The sequence below is a fragment of the Hemitrygon akajei genome, chromosome 10 (assembly GCF_048418815.1).
Source record: "Hemitrygon akajei chromosome 10, sHemAka1.3, whole genome shotgun sequence".
Classification (NCBI taxonomy): domain Eukaryota; kingdom Metazoa; phylum Chordata; class Chondrichthyes; order Myliobatiformes; family Dasyatidae; genus Hemitrygon; species Hemitrygon akajei.
Genome location: NC_133133.1, coordinates 147,897,069 through 147,917,065, shown reverse-complemented (window position 1 = coordinate 147,917,065; position 19,997 = coordinate 147,897,069). Strand labels below are relative to the sequence as shown.

The 19,997-nt window shown below is 43.1% G+C and overlaps 1 protein-coding gene across 1 annotated transcript; it reads left to right on the top strand.

Annotated features, from left to right (window-relative positions):
• The first annotated feature begins 10,165 nt into the window (after positions 1-10,165).
• Positions 10,166-14,897, top strand: tmem121b (transmembrane protein 121B). The gene has a single exon (XM_073059298.1). The coding sequence runs from the start codon at positions 10,407-10,409 to the stop codon at positions 11,556-11,558; it is 1,152 nt and encodes a 383-aa protein (XP_072915399.1). The 5' UTR covers positions 10,166-10,406; the 3' UTR covers positions 11,559-14,897.
• The last annotated feature ends 5,100 nt before the right edge of the window (positions 14,898-19,997 follow it).

Here is a 19,997-nt window from a genome sequence, read left to right as displayed (position 1 = left end):
CTGATTATTGACTTCAGGAAGAAATCTGGGGTCCATGATCCAGTGCTCATTAGGGAATCAGAAGTGAAGAGGGTCAGTAAATTTAAGTTCCTGGGTATTAATAATTATTACCAACAAGTCACATGGACCAATACACTGGACCACTATTACACCACCAACATGAGTGTTTACCGTGCTATAGAAGGGGTTTTCCCTTCTGCTGCCAGCATGGGATGACGAGTCAATTGGGACCCTGAGGAATTGTGGAAACTGTGTGGTGGTTTCTTTCGAATTTATAGTCTTTTAACATCTTTGGACTATTTTTACTGTGCCCATGGTCTTTTTTTTAATCAATTATGCTATTGTTTGCACTGTTGTAACTATGTGGTTTTGTGCAGGTCTTGTAGCTTTAGTTTTTGGTCTTGTTTTGTCTGGTGGATTTGCAACTCCTTTCTGGGGAACACGCTAAGATGGTAGTATGATATTAATACGCAGCAGCCTCTCCGGACTCTGGATTGGGGATTGCCAAACTTTATGTGGATTTTCTGGTGTAGTCTGTTTTGTCATATGCTTTTGTGATATCATTCTGGAGGAACATTGTCTCATTTTTTAACTGCATTGCATTTGTGGTTTCTAAATGACAATAAACTGAATCTGAATTACAAGCCCACACTTTGGAAAGTCTGATCACCTGGTTGTACGTTCACTCCCCGAGTATAGGCAGAGACTGAAGATTGCAGCACCAGTAGTGAGGACCAAGAAGGTATGGACAAGGGAGGCACAGGAGCACTTACAGGACTACTTTAATTGGTGGACTGGACTGTATTCAGGGATTCATCTTAGGGTCTGAATGAGTATGCCACAGCTGTCACTGACTTCATTGAAACCAGTGTGGATGAGCGTGTGCCTACGAGGACATACCCGAATCAAGAGCCGTGCAAGAGCAAAGGAACAATTCCGAATGAGGTTGGAGGCAGAAATGGATGTACATCAACTCTGGCAGGGTTTGCATGCTATTACTTCTTACAAAGTGAAACCTAACATCATGAATGGGCTGTGACGCTTCACTCCCAGATGAGCTCAATGCCCTTTATGCACGCTTTGAAAGAGGCAATAAAACTACAGCTATAAGGATCCCTGCAGCATCTGGGGACCCAGTGATCTCTGTCTTGGAGGCCAATGTCAGACTGGCCCGATGGATTACCTGGTAGGGCTCTGAAAACACCTGGCAGGGGTGTTCAAAGACGTTTTTAATCTCTCATTGCTACAATCGTAAGTTCCAACCTCCTTCAAAAGGGCAACAATCATTTCAGTGTCCAAGAAGAGCAGGGTGAGCTGCCTTAATGACTATAGTCTAATAGCACCCATATCTACGGTGATGAAGTGTTTTGAGAGGTTGGTTATGGCTAGAATTACGGTAACTTCTGTCTCAGTAAGGACCTGGACCCACTGCAATTTGCCTATTGCACAATAGGTCTATGGTGGATGTGATCCCATTGGCTCTTCATGCAGCCTTGGACCACCTGGACAATACAAATACCTATACCAATACAAATATCAGCATTCAACACAATCCTTCCTATAGTTCTGATTGAAAAGCTCCAAATCCTAGGCTTTGGTACCTCCCTCTGCAACTGGATGCTCAACTTCCTAACTGGAAGACCATAACCTGCGGATTAGAGATAACATCTCCACCTCGCTGACAACACTGGCGCACCGCAGGGATGTGTGCTTAGCCCACTGCTCTACTCTCTCTACACCCACCACTGTGTGGCTAGGCACAGGTCAAATGCCATCTATAAATTTGCTGACAACACAACTATCAATGGTAGAACTTCAGATGGTGATAAGTGGGTGTATAGGAGTGAGATGTATCAGCAAGTTGAGTGGTGCCACAGCAAAGAACTGATTGTGAACTTCTGAAAGAGTAAGACAGTGGAACACACACCAGTCCTCATCGAGGGGTCAGAAGTGTAAAGAGTGAGCAATTTCAAGCTCTTAGGTATCAGTATCTCTGCGAATCTCCCCTGGGCCCAACATATCGATCCAACTACAAAGAAGGCACGACAGCGGCTATATTTCAATTAGGAGTTTGAGGAGTTTTGGTATGTCACCAAAGACACTCAAATTTCTGCAGCTGTACCAGGGAGAGCATTCTAACTGGCTTAATCACTGTCTGTATGGGGTTGTGGGGTACAGTATAGGATGAAATAATAAGCTGCATAGAGTGTTGAAATTAGTCAGCTCCATCATGGGCACTAGCCTCTGTAGTATCCAGGACATCTTCAAGGAGCAATGCCTCAAAAAGGTGGCGTCTATCATTAAGGACCCCATCACCCTGGGCCTCAATACCCCCTTGTGTAATTGGATCCTGGATTAGATAGATAGATAGATACTTTATTCATCCCCATGGGGAAATTCAACATTTTTTCCAATGTCCCATACACTTGTTGTAGCAAAACTAATTACATACAATACTTAACTCAGTAAAAATATGATATGCATCTAAATCACTCTCTCAAAAAGCATTAATAATAGCTTTTAAAAAGTTCTTAAGTAGTTTACTTAAATACATTAAATACAATCAACCCCGGCACTTTAACATATCTTACTCCTGGCGGTTGAATTGTAAAGCCTAATGGCATTGGGGAGTATTGACCTCTTCATCCTGTCTGAGGAGCATTGCATCGATAGCAACCTGTTGCTGAAACTGCTTCTCTGTCTCTGGATGGTGCTATGTAGAGGATGTTCAGGGTTTTCCATAATTGACCGTAGCCTACTCAGCGCCCTTCGCTCAGTATGTTATACTCTCCAGTACTTTGCCCACGACAGAGCCCGCCTTCCTTACCAGCTTATTAAGACGTGAGACGTCCCTCTTCTTAATGCTGCCTCCCCAACACGCCACCACAAAGAAGAGGGCGCTCTCCACAACTGACCTATAGAACATCTTCAGCATCTCACTGCAGACATTGAATGACGCCAACCTTCTAAGGAAGTACAGTCGACTCTGTGCCTTCCTGCACAAGGCATCTGTGTTGGCAGTCCAGTCTAGCTTCTCGTCTAACTGTACTCCCAGATACTTGTAGGTCTTAACCTGCTCCACACATTCTCCATTAATGATCACTGGCTCCATATGAGGCCTAGATCTCCTAAAGTCCACCACCATCTCCTTGGTCTTGGTGATATTGAGACGCAGGTAGTTTGAGTTGCACCATATCACAAAGTCCTGTATCAGTTTCCTATACTCCTCCTCCTGTCCATTCCTGATACACCCCACTATGGCCATGTCATCAGCGAACTTCTGCATATGGCAGGACTCCGAGTTATATTGGAAGTCTGATGTGTACAGGGTGAACAGGACCGGAGAGAGCACGGTCCCCTGCGGCGCTCCTGTGCTGCTGACCACCGTGTCAGACCTACAGTCTCCCAACCGCACATACTGAGGTCTATCTGTCAAGTAGTCCACTATCCAATCCACCATGTGAGAGTCTACTCCCATCTCCGTTAGTTTGTGCCTTAAGATCTTGGGCTGGATGGTGTTAAAGGCACTAGAGAAGACCCCTTGCAGACTTCCTCACTTGCAGACCCCAGTCAGTTCGGATTGGCAACAACATCTCCTTCTCAATCTCCATCAGCCCAGGAGCACCATAGGGATGTGTGCTTAAGCCCCCTGATCTACTTATTTTACACCTATGACTGTATGGCTAAATACAGCTCCAACACCATATACGTTTGCTGATGACACCATCATAGTGGGCCCAAAAAAAAAGGTGGTGATGAATCAGCATACAGGAGGGAGACTAAATATTTGGCTGAGTGGTGTCATAACAACAACCTCTCACTCAATGTCAATAACTGATTGTAGACTTCAGGAGAGGGAAACCAGAGGTCCGTGAGTCAGTAGTCAGAGGTTAAGAGGTGGAGAGGGTCAGTAACTTTAAATTCCTGGGGGTCACTATCTCAGAGGACCTGTCCTGGACCCATCATATAAATACAATTGCAAAGAAAACACGACAGCACCTCAACTTACTCAGGAGTCTGTGGAAATTTTGCATGTCATCAAAAGCCTTGGCAAACTTCTATAGATGTGTGGTGGAAAATGTGCTGACTGGCTGCATTACGACCTGGTATGGGAACATCACGGATAAAGCCCTCCTAATCATTGAGCACGCCTACTTGAAACATTGCCGTAGAAAAGCAGCATCGATCATCAAAGATCCTCACCACCCATCCACGCTCTTTTCTTGCTGCTGCCATCAGGTAAAAGGGACAGGTGCCTCAGGACTCACACCACCAGGTTCAAGGACAGTTACTACCCCTCAACCATCAGGCCCCTGAACAAAAAGGGATAACTACACTCATTCTATTTCTGGTGTTACCACCGTCAGTGATTGCGCTGTAAGGACTCCTTATCTTGTTATTTCATGCTCTCGTTATTTATTGCTATTTATTTATATTTGCATTTGCAGAGTTTGTTCGTCATCCTGTTTGCAGTTATTGTTCTATAGATTTGCTAATACCTGGAGCAAAAGGAATCTCAGGGTTGTCTATGGTGACATGTATGTACGCTGATAATAAATTTTACTTTAAACTTTAAACCCAGGGCATGCACTGTTCTTATTGTTACCATCAGGAAGGAAATACAGCAGTCTGAAGGCACACACTCAACAATTCAGGAACAGCTTCTTCCCCTTTGCCATCCGATTTCTGAATAGACATTGAACCCATGAACACTACCTCACAAATTTTTAAAGTTTTTACACTATTTTAGCTTTTTAATATGCATACATATATACATAATGTAATTCAAAATTTTCTCTATTATTACGTACTGCAGCTGCAAAGGCCACAAGGAATAGCAGAGTAATGGACACAGCTCAGCACATCACAGAAATCAGCCTCCCCTCTATGGACTTTGTTTCTACTTCTTACTGCCTCAGTAAACCAGCCAGCATCTCCTCCATTTCCTGTACATCTCCACTCGCCCCCATCTTCCCGGGGTCGTAATAGTGATAAGGTCCTTATTGCCCTTTACCTATCACCTCATCAGCCTCCTTATCCAACACATTATCCTCCGCAACTTCTGCCATCTCCAAAGGGACTCCAACACTAAACATATCTTTAACTCCACCCCCACCCCCCGGCCTTCCACGAGGATTGCTCCCTCCACAATTCCTTTGTCTATTTGTCCCTCCCTACTGATCTCCTTTCAGGTACTTATCCTTGCAAGTGGCCTAACTGCTACACCTGTCCACTCACCTCCATTCAGGGCCCCAAACAGACCTCCCAGGTGAGGCATCACTTCACCTGTGAATTGCTGGGGTCGTCTATTCTGTTTGGCGCTCCTGAGGCTGCCTCTTCTACATTAGTAAGACCCGTCGTAAATTGGAGAACAGCTTTGTCGAGCACCCTTGCACCATCTGCCACAAGCAGGACTTCCCATTGGCCAAACATTTTAAATCTGATTCTCATTCCTGTTCTGACGTGTTGACCCATGGCCTCTAGTGCCAAGATGAAGCCACCTTCAGGGTGGAAGAGCAACACCTTATATTCCATCTGGGTACCCACCAACCTGATGGTTTGAAAATCAATATCTCCTTCTTGTGAACAACAATTTCTCCACCCTTCCTCTATTCCCCAATTTTACTTCTTTTCACCTATCTATTACTTCACCCTGGGTTCCCCTCCTCCTTCCCTTTCTCCTATTGTCCACCCTCCTCTCCTATCAGATTCTTTCATCTCCAGCCCTTGAACTTTCCCACCCACCTGGCTTCACGCATCACCTTCTAGCTAGCCTCTTTCCCCTCCCCCTACCTTTTAATTCAGGCATCTCCCCCTCTTCCCTCACCTTCTCTCTCAGGTCTGAAGAAAGGCCTCGGCCTGAAACATTGACTGTTTACTCTTCTCCATTGGTGCTGCCTGACCTGCTGAGTTCCTCCAGCATTTTGTGTGTGTTGCTTTAGACTTCCAGCATCTTCAGATTTTCTCGTGTTCAGCATAATCAAAGATCCGACTCACCCAGGACATTCTCGCAGGCAGACGATACAAAAGCCTGAAAGCACATACCACCATGCTCAAGGGTAGTTTCCGTCTGGCTGTTATCAGACTTTTGAATGGATCTCTTTTACGATTAGATGGACTCTTGACCTCCCAATCTACCTTGTTATGATTACGCACTTCATCATTTATCTGCACTGCACTTTCTCCGTAGATTTTATGCTTTATTCTGCAGTGAGGTAAAACAAGTAAAACAAAAACCATACACTGAGTAATAATTTGATCTGTATGAACAGTATAGAAGACAAGTTTTTCACTGTATCTTTGTACATGTGACGATAATAAACCAACACCAATTTCTGCCATAAGCCTTTGTGAAGCGAGAGTTCACAGTAGCTATTCAACCCGTCTTTGGGATATGTGATTATGCTGGAGCAGCCAGACAAAACAGGATTATGGGCTTTATAAATACATATGACACAAACACAAGGAAATTACTTAAAAAGTTTATAAAGCACTGCTTCGACAGCAGCTGAAGAAATGTATTCAATTCCGGCCATCAGGGAGGATGTGAAGTGCTTAGAAAGCATGTAGACAGGGTCTACTACAATGGGGTCAGAGATGCATGGCTGGTTACTTGGATAGATGGAAGAAGTGGGATTGTTTATACAGCAGTTATGTTTGAGAAGTCAGTCAGTATGTTTACGAAAGTCCATTGTTTACGCGTTGAAAACTGAAGGGTAAGTTAAAATGATTTATGAAAAGAACATAATTCATCCAAAACTACTTTTTAAAAATATACAAACAAGACATATAAAGAAAGATATATACAAGGATTATTCTGGGAATTATAGACCAATGAGCCTTACGTCAATGGTGGGTAAACTACTAGAGAGGCTCTTTGGGACAGGATTTATTAGCATTTGGAGAAGCATAGCTTTATTAGGGATAATCACATGGCTTTGTGAGGGGCAGGTCGAGCTTTATGAGCCTATTTGAGTCTTTTTGAGGAGATGTCAAAGCAAATTGATGAAGGAAAAGCATGAGATGTAGTGAAAAATGGATTTTCGTAAACATTTGACAAAGTTCGCTATGGTAGACTCATTCAGAAAGTTATGAGGCATTGGGTCCATGGAAACGGCTGTGTACACTTGAAGTTGGCTTGCTCATAGAATACAGAGGTGCATACTCTGATGGAGTATATTCTGCCTGGAGGTCAGGAATCTGCTCTTGGTCCCCTGTTTTTTGTGAGTTTTATGAATATGATGCAGTGGAAGGGGGGTTAATAAGTTTCCAGCTAACATGGTGGGAGGTGATGTTGTTCATAGTGTTTACGGTTGTTGAAGGTTACAATGGAATAGAGACAGGATAGACAGTAGGGTGGAGAAATGGCACATGGTGTTCAATCTAGGAAAGTCAGGTGATAACTTTGGAAGGTTAATGGCAGAATTTTCAGCAGTAGGGAGGAACAAGGGGAGCTTGGGGTCCAAGTCTATAGATCCCTCAAAGTTGCTCCACAAGTTGTTAAGGTGTTTAAGAAGGCTTAATGTGTAGTTGTCAAGGAGTTCAAGACCACGAGGATATGTTGCAGCTCAATTAAACACTGGTCAGACCACACTTGAAGTTCAGTTTTAGTCAACTTATTATAGGAAGAATGAGGAAGGAGAGGATGCAAAGGAGATTTACCAAGATACTGCCTAAATGAGAGAGGATGTCTTACAAGGAAAAGTTGAGCAAGCAAGGACTTTGCTCTTTGGTACAATAGAGGATGAGAACATAGAATACTACAGCACAATTACAGGCAAAGTTGTGCCAAACTTTTAACCCACTCTAAGATCAAGCTTACCCTTCCCTCCTACACAGCCCCCTATTTTCTACATTGATGTGCCTATCTAAGAATTTCTAAAATGTTCCTAGTGTATCTGTCTCTACCACCAACCCCTAGCAAGGCACTCCATGCATCTACTTCTCTCAGTGAAAAAACTTTACCTCTGCTATTCCCCTGATAATTTTAAGGTGATTGGAAGAAAGTACGTCCTCTCATATTAGCCATTTCCACCCTTGATCTATGCCTCTTATCATCTGGTACATCTCTCATCCTCCTTTGCTCCAGAGCTCTAACCCTGGTAAATCTTCTCTGCACCCTCTCTAAAGCTGCCATGTCCTTCCTATAATGAGATAACCCAATGAAAGGTGTCTTGATAGAGATGTGTAAAATTTTGAGACACATAGATGGAGTGGACAGCCAGTGCTTTCCCCCCCAGGGCTGCAATGACCAATGCCAGAGGATGTCCTTTTCAGGTTAGTGGATGAAAGTTCAGTGGAGATGTCAGAGGTTGTGTTATTTTACACAGGGAATGCTTTGTGGCTGAAACACACTGCTGGAGATGTGACAGAGGCTTATACATGGGGGACATTTAAGGGGCTCTTAGAGGAGTGGGGAGGGTTGATGGTGCTTGCTGATGCTTGTGCATGGGAGGAGGCAGGAGGCTTTGGGGTTCTTATGTCATTTTTCTGTCATTCATTCTTTGGGTTTAAGTGGAAAGTAAGAATTTCAGGTTGTATATTGTATATGTACTCTGATATTAAATGGAAATATCGAACTATTGAACATAGATATAAGAAAAATGCAGGGTTATGAGCTGTGTAGGAGAGAAGGGTTAGATTGATCTTGGAGGAGGTTTATGTAGGTTGGCACAGCTAATTGAGGCAAATTCCACAGGCACTTTCAGAAAGGGGCATTAAAACATCCAGGCCAATGGTTATATGCATTACACTTCCAAAAAGTTTATAGAGACTTAAGTTGGTGAATGGCATTTTTCCGTGCTTTACTGACTCCCTATTCCTAAAGTCTCAGACACTCCATACCACATTGCCTAGTTCTGTTTTATCTATAACCTCCAAAAGAATAATTGCTACACCTTCATCAGGTTGCTAATGTATAATGAGCAAAGTAATGGTTGCAAATCCAACAGATGGAAAGATCTAACCACATAATGCTGGTTAGTCGGATAAACATTTACTGCTTTCTCTCTGCAATCCCATGACCGCACCTGGAGTACTGCATGAAGTTCTGGTCTCCTCGCTTGAGGATGGATATACTGGCTTTGGAGGCGGTGCAGAGGAAGTTAACCAGGTTGATTCCAGAGATGATGGGGCTAGACTATGAGGACAGATTGAGTCCCTGGGACTGTACTCGCTGGAATTCAGAAGAATGAGAGGAGATCTTATAGAAACATATAAAATTATGAATGATAAGATTGAGGCAGGACAGTTGTTTCCATTTGGTAGATGAGACTAGAACCAGGGAATATACCTTCAAGGTTTATGGGAGTAGATTTAGGACAGAGATGAGAAGGAACTGCTTTTCCCAGAGAATGGTGAATCGGTGGAATTCTCTGCCCAGTGAAGCAGTGGAGGCTACCTCAGTAAGTATATTTAAGACAAGATTGGAAAGAGTTTTGCAGAGTAGGATAATTAAGGCTTATGGGGAAAAGGCAGGTAGGTGGAGATGAGTCCATGGCCAGATCAGCCATGATCTTATTGAAAGGCACGGCAGGCTCGACGGGCCGGATGGCCGACTCCTGCTATTTCTTATAACCACCATTCCTTTAAGAGAATGTCTAATTTTCCACATTGCATCTTAGTTACGGAGTACTTGAAACAAAAGATCATATTATTTACTTTTGAAAAAGTTACTTTAAATACTCCTTTTATAAATACAATAGCGGAGAATCCACACAAGAAAGCCAGAAGTCCTTCAGAAATGTCACACAGAATTTTTTCCAGTGGTAATACGGGGGGTTACATTCCCGGTTGAATAAACTGAACCCCAAGGCACAGGGGAAAATAACAAAAGCGAAGCCAATATTTCAATGTATTTGATTGATTACTCAAATGTATTTCGTTACGGAGTTTGCACAAGAAGCAGTCTGCAGTAATAAGTACATCGATAAGGATGCTTACCACTAGTCTCAAAACGTATCAAAACGACTAGCAGTTGACAGAAATAAAAACAAAATGCTACAAATACTCAGCAGGTCAGGCAGAAAGTGAGGAGAGGGAGACGGAGTTCACGTTGCACATGGCCTTTCATTAGAACTGGGTAACCTACCGAATATTCCCAGCATTTTCTATTTTGTTTCGGATTTCCTGCATCTGCGTTTGGTCCTGCAATGGTTGACTGAAGCTCGGCAGTTGTTCGGGAGACCGCCAACGCTCCAGTGTAACACTGTAAGTGCGCTCTACTTTCCTGGGCAGTAATGTACTCAATGTATTGGAGTGTTTTAAACCTGGATACGGTGTTTACCCCTACAGGGTGAACCAGGAGCAGTCCCTCTCCTGCAAATCCATCCCTGTACTTGGGATCCGCCCGCCTCTGCCTGATCAGTACCGAGCCGCCCGCGAGGAAAGCCTTTCAAGGGGAGACAATGAGCGCTGCGGCCGGCGGTGAGGGCTCTCGCTCGGCCGCCGGAGCAGCCCCAATAGCGGAGGGTAATCTCCGGGCGGGAGAAAACGAGTCCCTTTTCATCAGGAACAGTTCGTTCAGGAGGAACTCCCAGACCTCGACCGCCAGCCTCGGCCGAGAGGTCGGCGCCGCTTCCAACATCAAAGCGCGTCCAGCCTTCATCATCACTTCAGGGGAGCTGGTGCACAACCCGTCCGACTGCACCAGCAGCTCGGCGCAGCCCGCCGCAAGCCGGACGCTGCTCTACAAGGGCCTCTGCCTCCTGCTGCTGCTCTGCCAGGGTGGGCTTTTCGATTTCTACCTGATTATTTTCACCGACCTGTACTGGTGCTCCTGGATCGCCACCGACCTCGTGGTGCTGGCCGGCTGGCTCATCTTCTTCATCAAGCACGCCAGGCGGAGGGCGGCGCGGGAGAAGGCAGCCCCTGGACAGTTCGCCTTCGCCTACCTAGCCTGGCTCATCTATGTCATCGCCTGCACGCCCAAGATGGTGCTCATCCTGGAGACATCCATCCTCGACCTCATTGAGCTCAAAGTTCCTCTGGGCACCACCGGCTTTAAGATCGTGGTCATGTCATCGGTGCCCTTGCTCTACACGCTGCTGAACTCGGTGACTGAAGACCTGAGCTGCCACAGTAGCCACCGGGCCCAGAACTATTACAGCCGCACCTGCCTCGACCTCCTGGACAGCTTCACTCTGATGGAGCTGGTGCTGGCGGGTCAGATCCCCAACGTGTACCTCAAGTACACGGTCACCACGGTCTACTTCGTCTCCTTTTCCATCCCGGTTCTCTGGCTCTATGAACTCAATTCATTGCAGCTGGATTACAAATGCGTCGTGTTCCGCTTCCTGTCCAGCTATGCGGTGAATGCCCCACTCCTGGTGGTCAGGTGCTTTTTGGTCTTTATTTATGACCAGCAAGTTTCAGTGTTTCTGTTCAAGAATGTCTTTTGGCTGTGTTGTGATTGTGCCGAGGTGCTGGAGAGATGTTGCGTCCTGAGACGAGTCCACAAATACTCGAGTCCACCCATGCAGTTCACACATTGCATCTCGGAGAATGAGATGTGTGCCCACGGATACGTGAACACATTGGCCGTGGCTGCCCAATCCTAACAGCAACAGTATCTCATCAAGCCCAGCCTGCGGGATTTAAAAAAATTACTTTGTAAATTATTTTGTACCTGTATTAACGGATGCTTTTTGAGTGTTTGCGTATCAGTTTCTATTGGGTCTTGTATTCGCTTCTGCAGAGGTTGTATGTGAGAAACGCATTATCTGAATCAGTTCTACGCTCTGTCAGACTGATTCCTTTTTTTAAACTTTCGCTTGAATTCTAATTGGTTCTTTGCATCACGAACCACGGGGCTTTAAAACCTGGATTGTACAGAAGACGTCAAATAACCGTAGGCAACTTCCGAAGTGCTCCACTTCTAAACTTCAGTTTTAAACTACCCCCAGCATTTCAGCATCATGAAGCAGATGCCAAGATTCAAGGATTATCTAGACATAATTTAATTTATATTCTAATCCACTGCAGATAAATTCTGACAGGTTACTGCTTACACTGTATTTATTTTAGGCATTTTTGAATGGATCTGCCAACATAGTACAACGAACGTCGGTTACAAATGGGCCCCGTAATTACAGGGATAAAGAGAAACATATTGTCTATTAGCTCCATTGTTCTTGTTCTAGAAATTAATTATCTAGTTAGAACAGACACCGATCATTTGCACTGATGAGACCTGAAATAATAGTTTATCTAGTAAATACATTTAAGAGTACTTACCACTGGGAAGAATACTGACCCGGAATCAGATTTAATACCGTTGGCATATGTCCCGAAATTTGTTGTTTCAGGATAAATTTGACTGAAAAAGATGGGAGCAGGGATACACATTATATTAATTACCTACCGATTTGTGGAACTGCATTAGATTCGAAATATTAGGGTGCGATTACAATTGGATCAGCTTCAGAGTATTAAAGTGGGAAGAGTTCTTTTGGACAGAAAATGAAAATCAGGAAGTTTTGATGTCAATTGTGACGGATTAAATACAGAAAAGTTCATTTCAAATTTATAATTATATAACTTTAGATTTTCCCCAATGAGCACTAAGAAAACCCCCCAGAAAAAAGCCTTATAGAACTTGGAACCTTATTTTAAATAACCTAGCTGTAATTAGCATCAGTGATTGTAGTGTTTTTGTATTGAAGTCAGAATAATATGTTCAGAAGAAAGTCTATTTATATTTGTACAGTGTTTTGCAACTAGTATTGAATGTTCATAAATTTGTGGTTTGTCCTTTTAAGGATGTAAATAAATTGTTTTCATTTGTTTGTGTAATTAACTTGGTTTAAAGAATTTGATAATTGGGATTTTGTAAAACAAACCCATTGAATTTAAGGGTCACCAGCATCAACAGATAGGAAACTCACTTAAAGATATTTTAAAAAGCAGCCAGTTGTGGTACATGGCTGTTTTTCAGTCTGTTGCATGAAAGGTAGTAGTGTTATGCAGGGGTCTTTTTTTTAAAAAAAAATTAATTGTGTACAGGATTTCTAGATTTCTTAATAACAGGAGGCTTGGTAGAATGGAAGGTGGTAATGGAGCACAAGATATTGATAGTCTGGCTGAATGGGCAGACAGTTGGTAAACAAAACTTAATTCAGAAAATTATAATGCAGCACAAAGGTTTCTCCGTTATGTTTGTGCACTGAAAATGATTAAATAATCTCAAATCTTGTTATGTATTTTGATAGAAAGGATGAAACCATATAGAATAATTGACACACCCATCAGGAACAAAGAAACCTAGATGAAATGTGCACAACAGTGAAAGTGAAAGGGTATGATATGATGAGAGATTACTGAAGTGTGTGGATCTCAGGATTTAAAATTAGCAACAGCAATTTAAAAACATTATGTTGACCATGTACACAAGATTAGTTAGGTTGCAGCTTGAATATTGCATCAAAACGTGGTGAAATCATGATTCATCAAATCATGAACCTCTTTCACACAGATTGGGACAAACTGCACAATGACCAACAATTAGATGGAATGCATCTGCAAATTATTAGAATTCCAGATAAATAACTACTCTAGTCTTTACTGGCATCCCCTTGATTCCCTTCCATAAAGCTTTAAATCTATGGTCCCTAGTCCTTGAACTATTTCTTTAAAAAAAAAAAATTCCTTGAGCTATTTCTAATGAAATAGGCACAGGGACTTTCTTTGTACATTTATAGTGACCTGACACTGATTTAAGGTGGTCAATTTGTCTTATTTAAAAAGCATAATGATCATAGGACAACTGTTCAGGAATCCATACAGGTTTCTTTTTAAACAGTCTCTTGGTGCAGATCAAAACACAGCCAGTGTAGTTGTGAAAGCAGCTGGAATAATACTAACTGATGCTTAATGTATTACAAATCTCAACTGGACAGTGAGAACAATTTCTACTGGATAGTGACCAGGGTTCAATCCCAACCTCTCTGCAGAGTTTACACATTCTCCTTGTAACTATGTGGATTTCTTCCCACATCCCAAAGAGGTGCTAATAGTTTAATTAGATATTGTAAATTAACCTTGGGCATCAGAGACAACAAGTTACAGGGAAATAATGGATTAGGAAATGTCAAATTCCTATTTCCAATTTAACCACTGTGCCTAACTACTTGCCTTGCAATTAGCCATGACTCCACTACAGGGGGCCCCAAGCAGCTGACACTTGCATTTTGTTTCAAACAATTGATCTGTGTTTGACTCTTAAATCTTACCTATTTTAAATACTTTTATCAACAAGTATAAACGACAGTTTAAAGCGTTAATATTAAACTTGTCTGTACAACTTCTTACAAAAACAAGTTCCACATTTACACTGTTTTATGATCAACTGCTTTTTGATACCTTGAATATCCTTGCTCTTTTTTTTACCCAAGTTCCTCCAACTAAAAGAAATGGTTACCCTCTTAAATATTTAGTATATCAGTAATCATCTTCAAGACTACCTCATTATCAAAATATTCAAAGAATACAGGCCCAACCCTCATAGTACTTGAGCACATTCTCTCCAAGGCCAACATATCTTGTGAGCTCCAGTGTTCAGAATTAACAACTGCATTCCAGATATTACCCAACTTGAACTTTCCATGTGCTAGTTTATACCAATCCTCAGATGAAGGATATTTACATTGGCCCTTAAATCTCTTTGTGCCAACTCTAGTTTTTAGTTTGTGTTGTATTTGGATATTCCACAGATTCAAGATTTGCATAATGTAGAAAATAAATTGTGATGTTTTAATATATTTATGCTCTACAATTTAAGTTTTATTATTTATTTGCATCCTAAGTGCTGTATTAAATAATGTGTTTAACTTGCAATATTACTAATTCTACCCTCGATAACCCATGAAACTGTTTAAACAATTATTATGTAATGCTGTGAACAATCCAAGTAGATAAAACTATGTTATATCAAAGTAATGGAAACCATTTTCTTTTTAAAAATTAGAGCAGTGTCAATCAGAAAATATTAGTAATCTTATTTAGGTTTTCTCGCTGAGTACCTTCATAACATGATAGATTGCTCAGACCCAAGTAATAAGAATGGCATTCAACATGTTACTTGGTTGTCAGAAGATGCTTCAGTTTTGATCTGATGTAGTTTCTCTCAGGGGATTTATGCAACATGCCAGCTAGCTTTGGCATGGTTTAAGTTGTTATTTCTCAATTCCATTTTGGGTTCTCCTGACTCTGCTACAGAATGACTTAATACAAGTGTTGAACACAGTGATCAACGATGAGGGAGATAAGAATTAGGAAAATTCTAATCGATAGAATCTTAATCATTTGAAAATACTATGGTTATAATAGAATGTTGGGGTGTTACCCATCAAAAAGCAATATGAAGGAGTTGCTGGAAATTTGAAAAAAATATAGAACATACTGAAACAACTGAAGAGAGAGACAGTTTGTTGTTTAGGTCAATAACGTGCACTTGGAACTTCTGTTTGTTGAGGGTCAAAGGTTTGCAAACTACTTACCTACAATCTGGATTACATTCCTGCAGATAATTAGTTTTTCTTTATAAAACAGAGAAAATAAAAATTATGACATTAGGTTACACAGCAATTAAGAATGCAGAATATTTGCTGGGAGAAACTTTCAAATCTCTTACTATCTTTCCTTTTGGTTAGCCCTGACTAAGGGTCTCGGCCCAAAACGTCGACAGCGCTTCTCCCTATAGATAATAGACAATAGACAATAGGTGCAGAAGTAGACCATTCGGCCCTTCGAGCCTGCACCGCCATTTTGAGATCATGGCTGATCAATTCCTATCAATACCCGGTTCCTGCCTTGTCCCCATATCCCTTGATTCCCCTATCCATAAGATACCTATCTAGCTCCTTCTTGAAAGCATCCTGAGAATTGGCCTCCACTACCTTCCGAGGCAGTGCATTCCAGACCCCCACAACTCTCTGGGAGAAGAAGTTTTTCCTTAACTCTGTCCTAAATGACCTACCCCTTATTCTCAAACCATGCCCTCTGGTACTGGACTCTCCCAGCATCTGGAACATATTTCCTGCCTCTATCTTGTCCAATCCCTTAATAATCTTATATGTTTCAATCAGATCCCCTCTCAATCTCCTTAATTCCAGCGTGTACAAGCCCAGTCTCTCTAACCTCTCTGCGTAAGACAGTCCAGACATCCCAGGAATTAACCTCGTGAATCTACGCTGCACTTCCTCTACAGCCAGGGTGTCCTTCCTTAACCTTGGAGACCAAAACTGTACACAATACTCCAGGTGTGGTCTCACCAGGGCTCTGTACAAATGCAAGAGGATTTCCTTGCTCTTGTACTCAATTCCCTTTGTAATAAAGGCCAACATTCCATTAGCCTTCTTCACTGCCTGCTGTACTTGCTCATTCACCTTCAGTGACTGATGAACAAGGACTCCTAGATCTCTTTGTATTTCTCCCTTACCTAACTCTACACCGTTCAGATAATATCTGCCTTCCTGTTCTTACTCCCAAAGTGGATAACCTCACACTTATTCACATTAAACACCATCTGCCAAGTATCTGTCCACTCACCCAGCCTATCCAAGTCACCCTGAATTCTCCTAACATCCTCATCACATGTCACACTGCCACCCAGCTTAGTATCATCAGCAAATTTGCTGATGTTATTTTCTATGCCTTCATCCAAATCGTTAACGTAAATGGTAAACAGCTGTGGTCCCAATACCGAGCCCTGTGGCACCCCACTAGTCACCACCTGCCATTCCGAGAAACACCCATTCACCGCTACCCTTTGCTTTCTATCTGCCAACCAGTTTTCAATCCATGTCAATGCCTTCCCCCCGATGCCCTGAGCTTTGATTTTACCCACCAATCTTCTATGTGGGACCTTATCAAATGCCTTCTGAAAATCGAGGTACACTACATCCACTGGATCTTCCCCGTCTAACTTCCTGGTTACATCCTCGAAAAACTCCAACAGATTAGTCAAGCATGATTTACCCTTGGTAAATCCATGCTGGCTCGGCCCAATCCTATCACTGCTATCTAGATATGTCACTATTTCATCCTTAATAATGGACTCTAGCATCTTCCCCAACACCGATGTCAGGCTGACAGGTCGATAGTTCTCTGTTTTCTCCCTCCCTCCTTTCTTAAAAAGTGGGATAACATTAGCCATTCTCCAATCCTCAGGAACTGATCCTGAATCTAAGGAACATTGGAAAATGATTACCAATGCATCCGCACTTTCCAGGGCCACCTCCTTTAGAACCCTAGGGTGCAGACCATCCGGACCTGGGGATTTGTCAGCCTTCAGTCCCATCAGTCTTCTCATCACCGTTTCCTTCCGAATGTCAATCTGTTTCATTTCCTGTTACCCTATGTCCTTGGCCCATCCATACATCTGGGAGATTGCTTGTGTCTTCCTTAGTGAAAACAGATCTAAAGTACTCATTCAATTCTTCTGCCATTTCTCTGTTTCCCATAACAATTTCACCCAATTCATTCTTCAAGGGCCCAACATTGTTCTTAACTATCTTCTTTCTCTTCACATACCTAGAAAAGCTTTTGCTATCTTCCTTTATATTCCTGGCTAGCTTGCGTTCGTACCTCATTTTTTCTCCCCATATTGTCTTTTTAGTTAAGTTCTGTTGTTCCTTAAAAACTTCCCAATCATCTGTCCTCCCACTCACCTTAGCTCTGTCATATTTCCTTTTTTATAATGCTATGCAATCTCTGACTTCCTTTGTCAACCACTGTGGCCCCTTTCCCCCCTTTGAATCCTTCCTTCTCTGGGGGATGAACTGATTTTGCACCTTGTGCATTATTCCCAAGAATACCTGCCATTGCTGTTCCAGTCTTTTCTGCTAGGCTATCCGTCCAGTCAACTTTGGCCAGCTCCTCTCTCATGGCTCCATAGTTTCCCCTGTTCATCTGCAACACTGACACCTCCAAGCTGCCCTTATCCTTCTCAAACTGCAGATAAAAGCTTATCATATTGTGATCACTACCTCCTAATGGCTCCTTTACTGTGAGATCGCTTATCAAATCCTGTTCATTACATAACACTAGATCCAGAATAGTCTTGTCCCTGGTTGGCTCTCGTACAAGCTGTTCCAAGAATGCATCCCGTAGGCACTCTACAAACTCCCTATCCTGTGGTCCAGCACCAACCTGATTCTCCCAGTTCACCTGCATGTTGAAATCCCCCATAATTACTGCGACATTACCTTTGCCACGTGCCAATGTTAACTCCCTATTCAACTTGCACCCAATATCCATGCTACTGTTTGGTGGCCTGTAGACAACACCCATTTGGGTCCTTTTGCCCTTACTGTTCCTCAGTTCTATCCACACAGACTCTACTTCTCCTGACCCTATGTGCCCCCTTGCAAAGGACTGAATCTCATTCCTCACCAACAGGGCCACCCCACCCCCTCTGCCCACATTTCTGTCCCTACGATAGCACGTATACCCTTGTTCATTCATTTCCCAGGTCTGATCTCCCTGCAGCCATGTCTCCGTTATCCCAACAACATCATAGTTACCCATTCGCACCTGGGCTTCAAGCTCATCCGCCTTATTTCTGACACTTTGTGCATTCAGATATAGAATTTTTAGCCCATTTCTCCTCTCTCTGTTTGAATCGCTGCCTATTGTGCTTAACCCAGCTCCCCGAACTCCCATCGGGCTATACGCCCCTAGAATTTTGTTGTCCTTCCTAAATTTACTTATTCTTTCAACACATTTAACTCCATGTTCCGTCAGACCATCCCTCTGTACATGAGTCCTCCTTATCACTTGTTCCGCCCCACCTTCCTCTACTACATACTTAATATTCCGGAACCGTGTAGTCCCCACCTGTCCTTTATTCTTCCTCTCGCTATCCTCTCTCACATTCTGGATCCCCGCCCCCTGCAAATTTAGTTTAAACCCCCCCAAGAAGCACTAGCAAACTTCCCTGCAAGAATGTTTGTACCACTCCAGTTCAGGTGTAAACCGTCCCTTCGGAACAGATCCCACCTTCCCTGGAACAAAGGCCAATTATCTACAAACCTGAAGCCCTCCCTCCTGCACCATCCTCTCAGCCACGTATTAATCTTTATAATCCTCCTGTTCCTTGCCTCACTCGCACGTGGCACAGGTAGCAATCCTGAGATTGTTACCCTGGAGGTCCTGCTCTTCAGCTTCGCACCTAACTCCCTGAACTCCCTACACAGGACCCCCTCACTCATCCTACCCACGTCATTGGTCCCTACATGGACCACAACATCTGGATTCTTGCCCTCCCTCTCGAGAATAACCTGCACCCGATCTGAGATGTCTCGGACCCCGGCACCAGGGAAGCAACACACCATCCGAGACTCCCGATCTTCCCCACAAAATCTCCTATCCGCCCCCCTGACTATAGAATCCCCTATCAATACCGCTCTCTTCTCTTCCCTCCTCCCCTTCCTAGTCAAGGGTCCAACCTCAGTGCCAGAGACAGGACCACTGCAGTTTGTTCCTGGTAGGTCATCCCCACCAACAGTATCCAAAACAGTGTTCCACCAGCATTTTGTGTGTGTTGTTGCAGAATATTTGCATTAGCTTTGAATTTCAAAATACTATTGTATGCAGAGACCAATAGAAAGGAAACAGATAAGGGTAATGCATCCTGAAACCGAGGAAAGAGGATGAATAACAGGAGAGAGGAAAAAGAAAGATCAGGGAGCAAAGAGGGTTGGGAAATGGTAGTCAAATATTGAGGAGGCAGTGGGAGGATAGATATGTACAGATAGGCAATGGGTAAGTAATCAGGAAATTATGGGGATACTGTATTCAAGGGAGCATGGGAAGGGGAAGGGGGTGGAATATGAAAAGAGAGGGAAGAGGCAGGTGGCGATCAAGTTTTTAACGTGAAGAGGGGTGAGAAACAAAAGTTAGTGGTATGAGTCTATAGCTCCGATGAGGAGAGGCAAATAGAAATAGAACGGAATAGTGCAAAGAGCAGGCTTTTGTTGGGAGGGAGAGACTAAAGGCGT

What these genes read in the sequence shown, in the direction of transcription:
- tmem121b (XM_073059298.1), top strand. Translation starts at nt 10,407, where the DNA reads ATGAGCGCTGCGGCCGGCGGTGAGGGCTCTCGCTCGGCCGCCGGAGCA.